The sequence below is a fragment of the Marmota flaviventris genome, chromosome 10 (genome assembly GCF_047511675.1).
Source record: "Marmota flaviventris isolate mMarFla1 chromosome 10, mMarFla1.hap1, whole genome shotgun sequence".
Taxonomy (NCBI): domain Eukaryota; kingdom Metazoa; phylum Chordata; class Mammalia; order Rodentia; family Sciuridae; genus Marmota; species Marmota flaviventris.
The window spans coordinates 75101523-75121294 of NC_092507.1; the positions used below are offsets into that span (position 1 = coordinate 75101523).

At 34.7% G+C, this 19772-nt stretch overlaps 1 protein-coding gene across 1 annotated transcript in view; it reads right to left on the bottom strand.

The window, feature by feature from the left end:
• Positions 1-960: 960 nt before the first annotated feature.
• The window catches only part of Gtf2b (general transcription factor IIB), a 28048-nt gene continuing 9236 nt past the window's right edge, over positions 961-19772 (bottom strand). Inside the window, exons 3-7 of the mRNA XM_027935176.2 lie at positions 8561-8694; positions 5272-5418; positions 5010-5139; positions 3559-3840; positions 961-1375 (exon numbers count right to left, since the gene is read on the bottom strand). Of these exons, the coding sequence (XP_027790977.1) occupies positions 1242-1375; positions 3559-3840; positions 5010-5139; positions 5272-5418; positions 8561-8694 (827 nt within the window). The 3' untranslated portion in view covers positions 961-1241. The remainder of the gene's footprint in view (positions 1376-3558; positions 3841-5009; positions 5140-5271; positions 5419-8560; positions 8695-19772) is intronic.

The window sequence follows — 19772 nt, forward strand, 5'->3', positions numbered from 1 at the left end:
TATAGGTTATAATACTCCTGGTATTTATTTCCCTAGGGTTCTCCACTGCTTTTAAGCAGTACTGTGTAAGGATCTTGCATTTTGTCCGAGAGAGAAATATTATTTGTCTTCATGGTCCCAATAACCATCTTCCTCCTATGGTCACGAGGATGGCAGTGAAAAGTCTTATCTTCAAAAGGAAAAAGTCCCTTTACAGACTAGGGTCTGAACCCAACCACTAGGCCACATCTAGTGCTAATGTCCATTCAGATATGTGAGAATCACAGCACTGTTAGAGCAATAATTTACATAGGTGATGCCTATCATAGACACAAGTTCCCTGTATAAACTATCCTAGTGGGTAAACAGCAACACTTTCTTGGCCTTCCTTTACAGTGCCTGGAAATTGAGAGACCCTAAATCAATGTGTTCTAAAGAAAAATAAGCAAAATACCCACCACATCAAAAAAATAACATAACAGTGCTCATTTAAAAGTTCCTGCACACTCCCAGGGACCAGTGATCTTCATTTTAAAGACCCATTACTTCATAGGTGTCCCAATAAGCATAACTAAGAATAAAAAAGAATTGTAGATATGCAGATTTTACAAAATGAAATAGTCACATCCCAAACTAAAATCTGTTTGATCTGCTGTAGCTATTCTTAATAGCATCATCCTTCTGCTTGATAAGTTCATTAAGAAAAAGAGTTTACATCTTTTTCACTGGTGCCTTTCAGGGTCCAGCTCTTCTTTCTTGTTTTTTAACATATATTAATAAATCTCTCACACTACAAACTAAATATGTTATAAATGTTAACAATCATTCTTGAAAGTTTTTTTTTTATTTCCATGATTATTAAAATTAAAACCCTAAATGAGAAAAATAATGAAAAATAACGACCTCTATCAATTGCAGTGATACACATTATTTAAAATTATATATTATAAATTACATATAACATGTAAATGTAACAAAAAATTTAGTTTTGAAAAATGTTTTATTCAAGAATTACATAATTTCAGTATCTTCCAAAATACAGTTTCCTAGATCACTACAAAAGAAAGCAAATTCAGTAAGAAATTCAAATCATTAAATATTTTGCACTAGTATATACATACAGAATGCCAAGCAATAATATTTAGCCCTGGAATGCGTACCATGTGTTTTCCTCATTAAAGGCTCAACCCAGCACGTTGTATAGGCTATGTACAATAGGCAAAGTTCTGTGTACATAAAAGTTTGATATTAGCTGCCTCAATTTATAGCTGTGGTAGTTTGTCCACTGGGGTGTCAAATTTGAAATCTGGAGGAAACAGATCTGGGGCCCGAGGGTAGATCAGCCTGTAGGACTGTCTGATTGTAACATCAGCTACACCAGCAATATCTCCAATCTCTAAAAGACAAAAATCAAAACATTAAGTATCTCTTTCCTCCCACCTCCTTTCTACTACCAAAGTGAAAAACAAAATTAAAAAATACTGATTTTTTTTAAAATGATAATGGGAATCCAAACGGGAAGACAAGAAACAGGAGTTAAAGACAGTAATAACAATAATGGCAGTAGCACCTATTACCTTAAAATTTGTCTACAGTATTAATGTTTAATATATGTAAAACAACTCACTATACTATACTATAGGTGATAAACATTATATTGACCATATTTTTAAATGACTACTCTTTTTCTTTATAAATCTTCTTGAGGATCACAGAGTAATCCATGAATATGTTCTTTTTAAATTAATTTTTGTTTATATGACAGTGGAATGCATTACAATTCTTATTACACATACACATATAGAGCACAATTTTTCTTATCTCTGGTTGTATACAAAGTATATTCGCACCAATTCGTGTCTTCATCCATATACTTTGAAATATGTTCTTATAAAGAAATTCACTACCCAGGTCAGGTCTGGTGGCACACATCTATAATCCCACCTACTTGAGAAGCTGAGGCAGGAGGATCACAAGTTTGAGCTCAGCCTGGGCAACTTAATGAGACCCTGTCTCAAAATTTTAATAAAGGGCTTGGGATGCAGCACAGTGATAGAGCACCCCTGGGTTCAATCCCCAGTACTGCAAAAAGAAATTCATCGTCTCTTTCTACATTTGAAAGTTTATCTGCAACATCTAAAACCAAAATGAAATAATATTTCTCTACAACCTCTTTTTTCCTAGAGATCAAGCATCTATAACAGCTTATATAGATTTTTCTTTTACTATTAGAAGTATACATTGTGCATATATATTGAACTCAAGTCACTTGATAATTTCTAGTCTGTTAAGAATCCAAAGAATTAAATTAAATCTTTGTTAATAAATATAAAAGGTAAAAAATGGATCTAAACTAGCCTTTAAAAAATGAGTAGAGGACAAAGGGAATGGATAATGGCATACCTGAGTAATTAATGCTGGCTTTCCCCCTCTAATCACTCTTCTGTTACCATCTGTTACTTACATCAAAGTATAGCCTAAGCTGAGGTGAAAGGCTGTTCTGAATCAAGTACTACAAAGTTACTTAAGCCAGTAATTCATGAACCCACGTTAAAATTTAGAATTGACTCTCCTTTTTCTTCATAAAATTTTTTGAGGATCATAGAAGTAATCCATGAATATATATACTTGCAAAAATGATTAATACTTCTGGTTGAAAGTTTCCCTAGAGGGCTGGGGTTGTAGCTCAGTGCTTGCCTACCACACATGATGGGTACTAGGTTTGATCCTCAGCACCACATGAAAAATAAAATACATAAAATAAAAGCATTGTGTCTATCTACAACTAAAAAAAACCAGGCTGTGCCTTAAAAAAAAAAAAAAAAGCCACACACTAAATTTAAAAATGACTTTATAGAAGGCTGAACTACTTATGTCTATGTATTTCAGAAATTTCATTAAGAAACTATGAATAGTGGCTGGGGATGTGGCTCAAGCGGTAGCGCGCTTGCCTGGCATGCGCAGGGCACTGGGTTCGATCCTTAGTACCATATAAAAATAAAATAAAGATGTTGTGTCCGTCGAAAACTAAAAAATAAATATTTTAAAAAAATTCTCTCTTTAAAAAAAAATTATGAAAATGGTTCAAAGGGAGAAAAGAACAGGCTTCACAGAACATTAAAGGTTGATGGTCAACAATATTGACAGTGTGTTAATCAGCAGGGTCATTAGAAATAAAGCATCTCCCACTGCCCCTCCCAAGATTTAAAAAGGTTAAGTTTATGGAGGGAAAAATGACTCAAAATGATCAGGAATATTTAAGGAAAAAAATTACAGAGAACTCACAAAAAAGTGAACAATGTAAAAAAAATTAAATAAATTTAAAAAAAGAATGAACAATGTACAAATCAAAATTATATAATTCAAATGGAAAAAAAAGTTTGTACATAGCTGTGCCTCCAAACATTTTTATTTATGAGTCACTTAAAAGCAAAATACTAGATATTTTTATGTTTTGTTGCTGAGGAACTACCTCTGAAGTGTGGGTTCTGGATACTTAAATGCTTCACACATAAAATGGAAAAAGACATACTTTAGCCTTCATAATTCATTATTTACATTCCTCATGAAAACCCCTACCTTTTTGGGTCCTCTTCTCAGCTGATGCCTGTGAAGCCATGTAAATAGCTGCTGCAGCCACAGAGATCGGGCTCCTCCCAGGAACCAAGTCCAATTCCACAGCCTTACGGGCTATATGTGTAGCTGCCATTTGAACTTGCTTGGGAAGACAAAGGTTGGAACAGAACCTGGACATGAAGTCCCCAGTTGTAATCAAATCCACACTTGTTTCTAAAGCTTTCAAAATAAGTTTAAAACATCGGCCAATTTCTTTCTTAGAAATTCGTGATACAGCACATATTTCTAAAAGAAAAAAAAAATCCATATAAGCCATATAGTTCATTTAAAAACCTATCATTTCTGATTAAATAACACATTGCAGTTGCAAAAAAAAAAAAACTTAACCATGCCTAAAGATGAAACCCTAATCCTTTCAGTGATATTTCCCATTGAGCTAATTTAAAATTTCTTGGTTAATGTAAATGTTCACCACACTTTAAATTTAGGTCTTAATCTTTGAAAATATTAACTTCTTGACAGTTTCAATTTATGCAAATAGACTTCTTTAATCAAAAATTTCTTGGGTATTTATATGTTAATCTGTTATAGGGAGGGTACCAAGGAGATGAAAGAAAATACTCTAGCTAAAGAATGTTTCTCAAGCTACACAGTCATGTATGCATGTAATTCCTGCGATTACAGGCTATAATTAAATGAGATAAATATTCAACATCCTTATCCTAAATATTCATCCACCAAGCACTTTCAGAATAAACTTAACAAACTTCTTTTTTTTAGTTGCAGTAACAACACAAAAGATGGTGATAAAGGCCATCACTTCTTTTCTTTGACCTAAAACATGTTAATAAATATTAATTGGATGAATGAAGAGTAAGTTCAGCCTTCAGCTACAAAACTTTTGTCAGTGTATGCATCATGACAACACTATGAATAGGTTGTCATATATTTATGGGTAACTGCAAACTGTATAAAAATACCAATTATCTCAAAGCCTCTAAATTAAGTGTTAAACTGCAAATACTATATACCTCAAAAGAAAAAAATCTCACTGATGTTTTCCAAGGCTTGACTCCTACACCTATAGAGAAAGATCTATGCTAGAAATGACAGCTGTTTTTATGCATCAAGTGTACTGACTTCCTACAAAGAGCCTATTATAGCTTTGATGCCAGGCCATAAACCCATAAAATATAGTCCATCAAAATATCTTACTAGCAAAGAACACAGTGGCCTAACATAGACTTAAAACAAACCTACATGGGAAAACAGTTTGAAAAGAACATGGTCAGTAAGATTTCTTTTATGTTTTTGTTGTCAAGGAACAAAATAAAGTGGCGCTGGCAAATAATGTTCAGGTGGATTACTATACCTAATGATGAAGACAGGACTTGGCTTCTAAGTATCAAAGCAGCTTGACTTTGGTCTGTTACTTTATGCAACTAAAAACTCACCTTTAAATGTCCTAGGAACCCCTTCTTGTCTACAGGCAATATAGAGACAAGCAGAAGCTATAGCATCGTTAGCTCTTCCCTTAAGGCTCTTCTGTTCATACACTTGCTTGAATAAATTATTTGTTCGATCCTTCAAAACAGAGAAACTAAGTTTAATTAACTCTAGGCCATTTAATTAGTTACAATATCAAAATTGCATATGCTCACTAAATTATGCAAAATGAATGCCAGAATGGCTTAAAGGAGGTAGACAAAAACTTACAACTATATTTCGAGGGAGGTTGATTCTGTCTGCCATGGTAGTAATTTCCTTGAATGCATTCATCATTGCCCGATCCGAACTACTCATTGTTCTCCGATTCTGGTACTTAGAATTGCCAAACTCATCAAAACTTGCAGCTCCTGTACCCTATAAAACATTTTTATAACTTGCAAGAAACTTTCAGAAAACTTGAATGAACAATTTCTATGAAAATACAAGTTATACAATTTGACTCCAAAAGCCCAAGAAATTTGCACTGTGCATCCTACCTTTCCCTCAAATAGAAAAAGTACCAGGCTAAGATGCTTTAAAGAGGTGTTTTATCACTTAAGGAATATATAATTCTGAACAATTATTTGAGGCCACAGAAAATAGAAAACAAAGCAGTCCAATTTCATTTATAAATATGATAAAATAGCAAATATTAGAAAACAGAATACATTTTTAATATATCACGACCAAGTGGAGACTTTCACAAATGCAAAATATGTATTATTGGAGAATCTAATAAAAAATAAAACATCATAATATTAGATCTAAGAAGAAAACTCATATGATCTCCAAAGGTACCAAAAAAGATGAAAAAAAGTCAGAATTCATTTTTTGGGGGGGTGGGGGGATACCAGGGATTGAACTCAGGGGCACTCAACCACTGAGCCACATCCCCAGACCTATTCTGTACTTTATTTAGAGACAGGGTCTCACTGAGTTGCTTAATAGCTCGCCATTGCTGAATCTGACTTTGAACTCGCATCCTCTTGTCTCAGCCTCCCAAGCTGCTGGGATTACAGGCATGTGCCACCACACCCAGCCAGAATTCATTTTTGATACCTTCATAGAATACTACACATGGATATTTCTTCACAATAGAAAAATCTCTCCAAGGGCCAAAGCCAGCACTACAAATAATGAAAAAACATTAGTAGGATTACCAACAAAGTAGATGCAAGACAAAGGTGCCTCCTTCAACAACCACTTTGTAACACTATACTAGAAAAAATAGCCAATATTGTTAAGTAAGAGAAAAACAGTAATACAAATTTGGAATGGAAATGATTAAACTATTTGCAAGTAATATCTTCGTATACCTAGAATACTCAAAAAAATCACTAAAAAACTGCTATTGTTATCAGTAATAAAAGAATTCATTAGGGCTGGGGCTCAGTGGTAGAGCACTTGCCTGGCATGCAAGAGGCACTGGATTTGATCCTCAGCACCACATAAAAATAAAATAAATGAAACAAAGGTATTGTGTCCATCTATAACTAAAAAATAAATATATAAAAAAATAATTCATTAAAGTCACAGGTCAAGATTAATGAACAGAAATCAACACCTTCCAACACACATTTAACCAGTTAGAAGACAATGAAGGAAAATATTCCAATTACAATGGTAATGTAAAAAATAAATTCTGGAAAATTCACTTATATGTAAGATGTTCATGAAGAAGATATTAAAACATCCCTAATGGACACATAAGAATTAAGGAAATTGAAAGCCATACCATATTTTTGGATAGAAAGATGTATCAATAAGTCAATTTTCCCTGTATCATTTTGTAAATAAATATAACCAAAATCCCAGTAAAAATAATCAAGATTTTGTTTTGCTTTGTTTTTGAAAAACAGAACAAAGTGATCGCTAACCTTTAAATAGAAAAGATTAGTGAAGAAAACACTGAAAAAAGAAAAGCAATGAGGATTAGTGCCACCGGATTAACTAGACCAAAACAGGAACAGATAAAGTCCAGAAATATTCCCAAATACATATAAAAATTTAGTTTACAATAAATGTAGCATCTTAAAATTTTTCTTTTTTGCCATGTAAGAATAAAACGTTCAGGGCTAGGGTTGTGGCTCAGTGGCAGAGTGCTTGCCTAGCATGCATGTGGCACTGGGTTCGATTCTCAGTACCACGTAAAAATAAAATATTGTGGCCACCTAAAAATAAAAAAATAAATATTAAAATAAGAATAAAAGTTTCAAAGAATATAGAAGAAACTAATAATAGTGGCTACTTCTGGCAGAAAAGAGGCATTGCAGTGGGAACTCAAGAGTTTAGGGATCAAGGGTAAGGAAAATTTACTATATGCTCCTTTCATACATTTTTTGAATCATGTATTTCCTATTGAAAAAATTAAATAACAAAAAGTCAGTGTCAATTAGTTACAATCTTACATTTTAAAATACCTATAAGTATGCTTTTTTTCCAAGCCCATAAGGCTTAAAGCAAATGCAGACATAATCTACTTAAAAATATTTCTGGATTTAATACTGTAAACTTTTAACCTTTTATATACCATGTTGTCCAAATTTGATATGCAGTTTTATCAATTACAGCATGCAAAAAATACCTAATAACCTGGGTTTTTTTCATGATACTTTCTTAAATACAGAATATGTATTCTTGGGAGGCTGAAGCAACAAGCCAAGTTGGAGGTCAGCCCAGGCAACTTAGTGAGACCCTATCTCAATATAAATAGAAAGAGATAGGGATGTAGCTCAGTGTAGAGTTCTACCAAATTCAACCCTAAGGACTGCACAAAAGAAAATAAAAAACGGTACACAATAGTAATATCTTAAAATGTAAACACCCCCTTGATTAATCTTGCAAAATATTTCACCACTATTTCCAATTCAGATTACAAAGTAAAGAGAATCAGGCTATCAGGGAAGTTATGCTATTGCCTTATATAATAATCACCACCACCATTTACTGAACACATTCTATATACTACATTTCCATAAAACCCTTAACTATGAAGTATTTAGTGTATAGGGAGAAGACAATTTTTCTTGAGGGGGCGGGGTGCAAGTATGGTATTGGGGATGGAACTTTATGGTGCTCCACTACTGAGCTAAGTGATCCCCAGTCCTTTGAAAATCTCAGCAACTCAGGAGGCTGAGAGCAGGATCGCGTATTCAAGACCAGCCTCAGCAACTTAGCAAGACCCTAAGCGACTTAGAAAGACTCTGTCTCAAATTTTTAAAAATCAGATAAAAAGGATTGGGGATGTAGCTTGGTGGTAAAGTGTCCCTGGGTTCAATCCTCAGTACAAAATAAATAAATACATACATACATACTGTAATTTTGATTTGATGTTCTCCCCTCCAAGATGGAAAGAACACACTAATCAGCCATCATCCACAGTGGTATTACTGGCAAATTTTATTACCAGGCCAATATTCCCCAATGAGACCAGTGTCTGATATTTTTGCAAAGATCCCAAACTCCCGGGTCTTCGGTCACTCTGCACTAGGTATTTCCTGCTGATTGCGAGTATTACCTTGCCAATCATAGTAGACAAATCTCCATCACTCAAAAGAGGATTCTGAGAATCTCCAACTCGAGATGGATCTTTTGTTGCTTTGTCATTACTGAAAGTTCTCCACTCGGATCCCACATCAATAACCCGGTCACCTAAGAATACAAGCACATATCTAAATTATCCTGTCAAGGTAGGATTTACTTACCAACACTGTCTAATGTTATACCAATGTTTTTTATTCCCAGGAAATTTCAACATGGACATCTAGGTACTGGCTTAAAGGTCATGTCTCAAACATCAGTCCTGAAGCACTCTAACTACTATGTCTTTTCAGTAACAGTCCTCTTTAAACATTACGCTATAATTATTCATATTATAACTCTGAGAATAAAAAGAATTAGTCAAAATAATAAAATAAAGTCATTCATGTGTGATGTAAAGATAAAACACCATAATAATAATTTAAAACAAAATTAAATTTTGTACAAAATTGTGACATGGAAAAATAACAGTACAAACTATTCAGAATGGACTACTTGGGAGGCTGAGGCAAAAGAAGTTCAAGTTCAAAGCCAGCCTGGGCAACTTAGTGAGACCCTGTCTCAAATTAAAAAGAGATGGGAACATAGCCAAGTTTTCATGGGGAATGCTTTGCAGAAAATAAGCCTAAGCTTGTAAGTAACTAATTGATGAAAAATATTTCTGACCAAATAATCTATACAGAATAAACATTAAGCCTACAAGCAATGAGAAGAAAGCCACAAGCAAACTTCTTTTTGAGCAAAGAAGCAGCAGCAAAGTATGTCATATCAAAACACCAGATATGAGTAAATCTGATTACTGCTTTAGGGTAAAAAGCTTAATGGTTGGTAATATCTTCAGAGTAGAAAAGAGGTAACACATGCATCCTTTCTAAATGTTCTCATTTAATCTTCATGGCCTTAAAAAGTAGGCACTACTTTCGTTGCCACTTTTAAAAGGAGATTAATTGGCCTAAGATCACACAGCTTGAACTGCAATGTATATCAGATTCCAGAATTTGTTCTGTAGTGCATTTGTAAAAGATGAACTCTTTCAATGAATTGTGAAAAAGATGAAAGGATGAGCCACACCATTTTCATCTTTGTGTATATATAACATGCAGAAAGGAGAATGGAATGGCAGAAATCATCTTCTGTAGCAATTAAAAGAAGTTATGGTACTGACAGTTAATGTAATAATTAGAGTATGGTCTCTGCCATTTGTTGCTTAGCCATGGATTAACTTCATTTCTATGTCTTTATTTCTTCAGCTTTAAACTTCTCCAATAATGTTATATTTTGAAGACTAAAGATAAAATAAGCTAATATTCATGTATAGTCCACATAAGGAGCTTAAAAAGTAATTCTAATTTAAGTATTCAATATTAGCTATTTATAGTTAAGAAAATAAATAGCTGGGAGACATTCTCCCTTTTTGGTGTGGATGATGATAGAAGCTTCAGTTTTTAAAAACTTTAATCTGCATATTAGACTTTAAAAGTATCCAACTGCTTTGCTGCAGAAATTTATGAGTAGGACAGTGAAGGAGAATGGAATGAACAGGAGAAACTCAACTATATATCATTCTAAGTCTTTTAAAAAACACATTAAGGGGCTGGGCTTGTGGCTCAATGGTAGAGTGCTTGCCTAGCACTGGTTAGGCCCTGGGTTCAACATTAAAAATAAAAAAATAAAGATTAAATTCTTTAAAATAACACATTAATTAAAATGCCACAAAACAGTACAGTGATATAATCTAATCTTAGTGATATTTAAAAGAATAGGTAATCACACAACAGAATGATTATTCCTGAAGACTTTGGACAGGTTCAATTTTCTTTGAACTGCCAAATCATCTGTAAGTAGATTATCACCTGGACTAATATGTGTCCATGTCACAAGAGTTAGTTTAGGCAGGGTGATTGTCTGCCATTCTCAAATGCAATGAGAACCATCAGGGATGGCAGACACAGGGACATCAGTTATAAAGCAATCTCAGAGCCAGCAAGGTGCAATGGGGCATGCCTGTAATCCCAGCGGATCGGGAGGCTGAGGCAAGGGGATCAAGAGTTCAAAGCCAGCCTCAGCAAAAGCAAGGAGGCACTAAGCAACTCAGTGAGACCCTCTCTCTAAATAAAATACAAAAATAGGGTTGGGAATGTGGCTCAGTGCCCCTGAGTTCAATCCCTGGTACCAAAAAAAAAAAGAAAGAAAGAAAATAAAAAGCAATTTCAGCATATCAGATCAAGCATGTGGCCCAAAAGAGGAAATGTTAAATGGATAGAATTGTCACAGTTTCTTCTGCTTTCTCCTCATGGTAACAAATATCACTAACTTAGAAGGAATTCTGATTATAAAAATTTGATTTAAAAAACTTACCTGAAAGTATCATAAATGTATCATACACCGAAACCTTACTACAACATTAACCAACAATTCCATGTCTCAAAGAGATTTAATTTTCTTGACAAGCTCTTTTCATTAAATTTTATATAATAATATACCAGAACATTATTTTAAAGACAAAATGTTCTTCCATTAATATCATATACCAATTAAAGTGATGCCATGGTATTTCCATGTCCTTATATTTTCAAAGAGCTAAAAGTGAATCCCACTTCCCATTTAACAAAATAAAAAGAAACATGCATGAGACAAAAATTACTGTGACCTTTAAATCTAGTTACTAAACTCAAAAAGTTTTTTGAAGTCAAATGTCATCATTTGATTAATGATGACAATCAAATCATTAACTTACAATTTTATTTATTTATTTATGCAGTATTGGAGATTGAACTCAGGGGAGCTCTAACACTGAGCCATACTCTCAGCTCTTTTAAATTGTTTGAGACAGGGACTGGCTAAGTAAGTTGCCCAGGCTGTCCTCAAACTTGTAATCATCCTGTCATCAGCCTCCTGAATCACAGGGATTACAAAGTGCATGCCACCATGCTTGGCAATTTACAACTTTCAAGTAATCCCAGCGGACTGGGAGGCTGAGGCAGGAGGATCACAGGGATTACAAAGTGCATGCCACCATACTTGGCAATTTACAACTTTCAAGTAATCCCAGCGGACTGGGAGGCTGAGGCAGGAGGATCATCAGTTCAAAGCCAGCCTCAGCAACAGCAAGGTGCTAAGCAACTCAGTGAAACCCTATCTCTAAATAAAATACAAAAATAGGGCTGGGGATGTGGCTCAGTGGCTGAGTGCCCCTGAGTTCTTAATGTATTAAGAGAATATGGCAAATGAAAATGCAGGTAAGTATGCCCACATCTTTTAAGTCTCTCTACAAATGCAAAGATAAAGCAATAATAAGCCAAGATACTTCAGAGTATTTTCCTTTTGGTCCCAAAGTACTTTATCATGAGTTTCTTTTCTGCTTGCTTCACACTATCTTACAAAAAAAAAAAAAAAAAAGATAAAATGGCCGAGCCTGGTGGTGCACACCTGTAATCCCAGTGGGTTAGATCTGTAGTACTGGGGGGGGGGGGGGGAGGGTTACAAAAAACTCATTTGCTAATTTTTGAAATTTGATTTGGATATTCTAGATAGAGAACCCCATCAGTAGCAAACAACTTCCTCCATTTCCAATATCTATTCTATAAAGTGTTGGTTAGAACTTTCAAAATTATGTTCCTGATTTTTAACAGAAATATTCCAACATAATGCATTTAAGTCATGAGTAAAATGAAATAGTCCTTCTATTAAACCATGATTCTACTCTATTTCTCTTACATTAGGAAAAACTATTACCTTACAGACCACAGTGTTTCCTAGATACCATCTTATTATAAAAGCTGACCATAGTTGTTTTAGATTATTCTTCTTGTAATACTTCTGTGTAGGATAAATTACACTTGAACAACAAATTACTACAAAAGCCTAATAGCTTAGAATGAAGATTTCTTATTCATACTATGTGTCTACAGATGAACAGCTGGGGGCTTTCTATGCCATCATTAGTCAAGGTGTTGAAATCTCTACCACCTGAGGTATCACCAGTCATCACAGTAGGAAGAAGGAAATGAGGCAAATTTTGCACTGACTTGTTTCTGACCCAAAGTAACATTAACATTTCCATTCACACTCCATTGGCCAAAGCTAGTCAAGCAGCCATGCTTAACTTCAAAGGGGAAAGGGAAATTACAATCATACCACAATACCTCAAAGGAAAAGAACCCAGAATGCCAGTAAATAGTCATCAATACTGTTCCATATGACAATTAGCAAGCATAACTCAGCACTGAATTTACAGGGATATATGTATAAATTCATGAAAAAACAATGTTCCAAGACCACCTTCTTGTACCAAGTGTAACAAGCTGAAATTTCAGTTAACTTCACTGTATTTGGGCATTTGTCACAACAAAAATCTGTCAATATGACTTCAAGTCCTCTGAAAGTAACCATTTTAGTGGTTGCTTGGTTTGTGGTATTAGGGACTGAACCCAGGGGTGCTTTAGCAATCATCTACATCCCTAGCCCTTAAAAAAAAAAACTATTTATGTATTTTTTTAGGTACAGTCTCACTAAATTGCTGAGGTTGGCCTTCAGCTCATGATCCTCCTGCCTCAGCCTCCTGAGTTTCTAGAATTACTGTGCCTGGCAGTTGGTTATATTTTTGTTCATAAAATTTTAGTTTTTTTTTTTTTAATTTTTTTTTCTCCCAGTACTGGGGACTGTATCCCAGGGTGCTCTATCACTGAATTATATCCCCAACCCTTTTTATTGTTTGAGACAAGGTCTCCCAAATTGCCCAGGCTAGCCTTGAACCTGCAATCCTCTCATCTCAGTCGCCAAGTAATTGGGATTATAGGTATATGCCACTGTGTCCAGCTTAATAAAATTTTACAAATGTTAAAAGGATATATTCCCCAGTGATGTTCAGGATTCCTGACTTGCAATCCTGATGTTTTCTGCTAGCAATATAAAGTTTCCATCTATTGTACCTTTAGTATTTTATCTCAGTCAATGGGATCTTCAAGTACAATGATGAAACCCTCATCCCCAAATCCAAAATGCTCCAAATTCCAAGATATTCAGATGAGGGACACTCTACTGGTAAATACACAAATATTCAAAAATCTGAAAAATTCCCAAATCTAAGACACTTTTGATCCCAAGCAGTTTAGATAAGGGATCATAATGGATATTTTATCTTCTTCTATCCTGTGGATGTGCCTCTATTTTTTTCTTTGGTTTACTAATTCAATTTTCTAGAATAAATCTGCTAAGTGTGTTGATCTCCTTGTGTTGTTTTTATTTCTTTCTGACCACATTTTTTTTTTTTTTTTTTGCATGCATATGCTAGGAATTGAACCCAGGGTGCTTTACACTGAGCTTACATTCCCAGCCTCCCCGCTACCCCATCACTGCTTTTTTTTAGATAGGGTCCCACCAAGGTGCTTAGGACCTCACTAACTTGCTGAAGCTGGCCTCGATCTTGCAGTTCACCTGCCTCTGCCTCCTGAGTAGCTGAAATTACAGGCAGGTACCACTACATTTAATAGAAACATTAGGGAAGTTTTAGCTAGCTCACTGCTAAAATAAATTAAATATTTTCTAAAACTTTCTTGTGGTAATTAAACTATGTTAGGGGCAGAATTTTCAGCTAAGTTCATGAGATCACCATAAGCCTCAGCTTGGTTTTTATGCTTATGCATCCTGTAATAAATAACTGTTAACTGGAGTTCAATGTAATATTATAAATTATATTAAATGTTATAAAATCTTCCAATCCACAACTACCAGTACTCTCAGTCAAGATAAACTCCCAGTACAATTCCACAAGTGTATTAGAAAGGTTACAGGTAAACCAGGCACAATATGGTGCATGCTTGTAATCCCAGAGACTCAAGGGGATGAAATAAATAGATGCGGGGCTGGGGATGTGGCTCAAGCGGTAGCGCGCTCCCCTGGCATGCGTGCGGCCCGGGTTCGATCCTCAGCACCATATACAAACAAAGATGTTGCGCCCGCCGATAACTAAAAAAAAAAATAAATATTAAAAAATTCTCTCTTTAAAAAAATAAATAAATAAATAAATAGATGCCAGTTCAAGACCTGCCTGGACAACTTAGTGAGGCTATTTCAAAATAAAATTAAAAGGGCTGGGGCTGAAATCATGGATATGATGCTCCTGGGCTCAGTTCCCAGTACCAAATAAAAAGGGTGGGGGTGCTTTAGGTAGGACCACTATAATCAAAGGAAATATAAGGATAACTTGAGACAGAAAAACACTTAATAGTCTAAACTAGTGTCACCCAGGATCCTCCTTTTTGACAAACCAGCATCATCACTTCTTGGATTTTGTAGCATTTGATGGCTGTTGGTAGCTCCCTCCATCGAGCTTGCCTCTTAGCTACTGGGAAACAGAAAAAAAGAACCCTTCTCTTCACAGGGCAGGATCTAGAGCCCCACACTTCTCTTCTACATATAACCCACTGGCTAAAATACAATCACAAGAGATCATACCCACCTACAAAGGAAGATGAAATATAGTATAGCTGGGCAGCCACATAAAAACTCAGGGACTCTATTACTAAAGAAAGAATGGGGAATGTATTTTGGGAAAACAGTCTCTTCTACATAGAATAACAGGGTCAGGGGAGAGGGAAGATGAGAAAAGAATGTCCAGTAAAATCAAGGAATTCTGCCTTATATTTGGACAGAAACCATACATGAAGAAAACTTAAACAGACTGCTGTATTTATCATGCAAGTTACAAACTATAAGTCCAACCTAAAGCATGTTGTAGTATAATATTAAAACTATAATGGCTAAGGTAGCAATATTAGTAGTGCAGGGAAAAACTACAAGACACTCAAAACAGCAATTAGAGAGGATCTGATTTTCTAGCCAACATTGCTTCTTGCCTCTGGTAATAAAGGAATTTTTAAAAAGGAAATATGAAGAAAATTTTCCAGAGTTTCAATTGTTACCTTCTTGGAAACCAATCTTATTTAAACATTTTGGGCCAGACACAGTAGTATACACACCAGTAATCCCAGTGATTTGGGAGGCTGAGGCAGGAGGATGGCAAGTTCAAGGCTAGCTTCAGCAACTAAGCAAGATCATACCTCAAAAATAAATAAATAAATAGGGCTGGGGATACAGCACACTGCTATAATGCTCCTGGCTTCAATCCCCAATACTTGCCCCCACCCCACACACAGAGTACCACCTCCACTAGAGAATTCTGAAGTAGAAGTCTTAGAGCAATATTTCCAAATTACTTTTTCACATCTCACTTTTCCTCCAATAGAGGCAGTCTGCAGCAGCATCCAAGTTGAGGAACAGAGTCTAGTTGCAGATCTATCCTAGCCTCAGCCACAATAAATTTAGTCATTTACATTACATACTCATACTTTTCAGGTACCTATCCTATGGCACCAGTTTTTCTCTGTATTAGAAATAACTTTGTCTATATAAAATTGTTACTCATTCTTAAACATGGCACTTCACTATAAATCCAATAGAAATTTCCACAGGAAGTCACCACTTTTGGTGGGGCAGAGGGGTAATGGGGATTGAACTCAGGGTCACTCAATCAGTTAGTCACATCCCCAGCCCTAGTTTTGTATTTTATTTAGACAGGGTCTCACTGAGTTGCTAAGTAAATGCCTTGCTGCTGCTGAAACTGTCTTGGAACTCACGATCCTCCTGCCTCAGCCTCTGGAGCCCCTGGGATTACACGCCACCGTGCCTGGCTACTACTTCTTTCATTTGTATTCTCACCATACATGGGAGATTTGAAACACATTTTACCACAAAGCCTTGCTTATAAAGTCTCATATTTCTATCCCTCTCAATGACCAGCACAGTGCTTAACAGAGACATGTAACAAAGACAAAAGGCTCAAGTCTTACAGACTTGTATTTAGGTGGCTCTGTCACTTATTGAGATATGAATTTTTTTTCTTCTGTTCTAGATGTGTCTGAGCCTCAGTTCCCCCTTCTGTAAAATGGAATAATTATCTCCAAGAGCAATGTGTTAATCAAGTAAAATTAGTAATTTCCTGATGCGTAAGAGAAAATTATACCCAAATTAAAAATTCTAAAATAGGCAAGAAAGCTGTATCTGAAGGATTACAAGGGGTGCCAAAGCATGAATCCTAAAGGGAATACAAATAGGCCTTCCTTTAAAAATGTAACGTGGCTATATTACACTAAGTCTATATTTTTTCCCTATGGAAATGCTGTTAATGATAATTTAATGATGGTAATCCAATAATCTTTAAAATATAACTGGTGCATTAAATATGCCAAACCACAGCAATCGCTCAAGAATGATATAACTGATGTTACGAAGAAAAGCATCTCAAATTCAGAATTACTTTTTTAAAAATAAGATTATGAAAACAAGAACACTGATACTCCCAAAATACATACAGTGGAATCTTATACTAAAATCATACATGTTTTATACATATTTCATTTGACTCTTAACAATTCTGAGGTATGCAGTATCTGTTTTTTTTTGGGAGAGGAAAAGGAGACATTTTAGAGATGAAGAAAGTTGGACTTGACTGTATTTACACAGCTTATTAACTATTAGTCAAGCTTAGCCGTTGTCTTCTAGTATATTAGGATTCATGAAGACAGAATTACAAGATACATATTGTAGAGGAGTACATTCTGTAGGTCACAAAGAAAATATAAAGATGGGATGAAAGTCAAGTAGTACAGAAGGCCTCAAAGAATGTGGTAAATTATTAAGTTAATAAAACAGATTTGTGTTCCTCAATATGTCACCAATGTATGATCTGCATTAGAATTTTTGGGATTGAAGTCTAGAGTCTTATTAAACATATTCCCAGCCTCTCTTAAAGCATGTTCATGTTTCAAATTCACTTGTGTAAACAATATATATAAATTTAGGGAGGAGAGGTCAAAATTGACTATTTCTCTTTTCCAAATCTAACTAAAACTATTTTCCATATATTGCTTTTAGGAACAATGAAAGAACTTAAATTTTAATGATATTCAAAAAAATGGCTTTAACTAGAAATGACAACTCTAGTTTTAAGGAAAACTCATGGTGAAGTCTTTATTTATAAAAATCATTAAGACCAAGTATTTTTCTTCCTTCTGCTGGTGCCAGGGGTTGAACCCAGTGTCCTGTGCATTCTAGCCACATATTTTACCACTAAACTATATCCCTAGCCCCAATTTCATATTTTAACAGCTACTACAGAACCTTACTTAAATACTTTGCTGATTATTCTCAATGTTTTAAGTACTGTACAAGGTCAGATTTATAAACAATCTGATGTTAATGATTATACTGCCACCTACTGTTCCAAATTTTAAAGTGACATAATACTACTATTAGAATCCCGAGGAAGAAAAACAAACAAAACAAAAACAAAAAACCAAAACCAAATCAGTGCTATTAGAACCAATAGTTTTGTGGTAGGAACAACAAAGCTTTGCTTTAAAAACTAGCTCTGCTTAAAGCTACTACCAGCATCTTAAGTATCACCAGTAAAATAAGAGTTAATGCCAAATGATAATGTTATATTTAAAACAAAATTCCTATAATTCAAATGAAAATGAAAAACCAATTAGATAACTACTAAACATTAAATAGTTATGGAAATAGCATTTAAAAAATCTTCAAAAATCAGAAACAAGGATTGGTGTTGTGGCTCAGTGGTAGAGTGCTCGTCTAGCATGTAGGAGACACTGGGTTTGATCCTCAGCACCACATAAATGTAAAATAAAGATATTGTATCCACCTAAAACTAAAAAATAAATATTTTTAAAAAAATCAGAAACAAGAGCTGAGATCATCGCTCAGTAGCAGAGTGCTTGCCTTGCATGTTTGAGGCACTGGGGTCAATCCTCAGCACCACATAAAAATAAATAAATGAATTAATTAATTAATAGAAGTATTGCATCATCCACAACTAAGAAAATATTTTCAAAAAATTAGAAACAAGCTACAGATACAATCAAGTATTATACAGCTATATACTAGGAGAAAACATCAAATAAACAAAGCATGAATTAGAAAATGAGTGAAGTACAGGGTTGTCCAAACACAATTCTGAGTTTCCCTTTCTGAAATTGGTAGTTAAACTGCAGACTACTCAAAATAGTTAGTCAACAAATATAGTATAATCTTACAAGTTTTAGACAGTATAAACTTTTTTTTTTTTTAGAAAGAGAGAGAGAGAGAGAGAGAACTTCTTAATATTTATTTTTTAGTTTTCGGCGGACACAACATCTTTGTTTGTATGTGGTGCTGAGGATCGAACCCGGGCCGCACGCATGCCAGGCGAGCGCGCTACCGCTTGAGCCACATCCCCAGCCCAGTATAAACTTTTTTATGGCAAAGACAATCACACCATGTATACTAACACAAGAAAATGATTGTTGTCTGGATTGAAATTCCTGTGACTATCAGTATCTCAAATATGAAAAAAGGCCCAGATATTATACCCTTAATAGGTTGCAAAAGTTTTGCCCAGTTTGATTTATTTTCTGTTTCCTTAGCATAACAGGTATAAGACTGAATTGAACTGGTAACAAAGAACATATGCCTTTAAACCATGAAATGATAAAAGTTCAATTGCTTATATGGTAGTATCTAAATTTATTATTGACTGACAATATGTGTGTATATGCATTGAATGTCATTTCCAATTAAACTGTATTCAACTTAATTTGCTTGATAATATTCTCAGTAAAACGGAACTTTGTAAACTCTTCTCCACCTATCCTTATTTGGTCATAGAAAAAATTCTTTTTTAAAAAAATATCTTTATTTATTTATTTTTATGTGGTATTGAGGATCAAATCCAGTGCCTCATACTGCAAGGCAGGTGCTCTACCACTGAGCCACAGCCCCAGCCCAGAAGAAATTCTTGACTTGAAAGACATTTCACATATTTTATCACAAAGAGCCTATTGCATATTTTAACAGTTACATTTTATGTCAGAAGAACCAGTATCATGAGGATATACAGCTATAAATTACAAGAAAGAATAAGAATTATAAGTTACAAAAAGAATATCTTATATTGTTACATTTTTAAAATTTCTGACCTAAAATTTTTACCTAATAGCTTAGGCTGACATAAAATATAGTTCTGGTACTGGAGTTTCAAGGCAAAGCTAAAATAAACATAATTTCCTTTAGCTTGGTATAACAGAAAAATGCAAGTAAAAATGAGGAATATGAGTACAAGAAAGCATATAAAC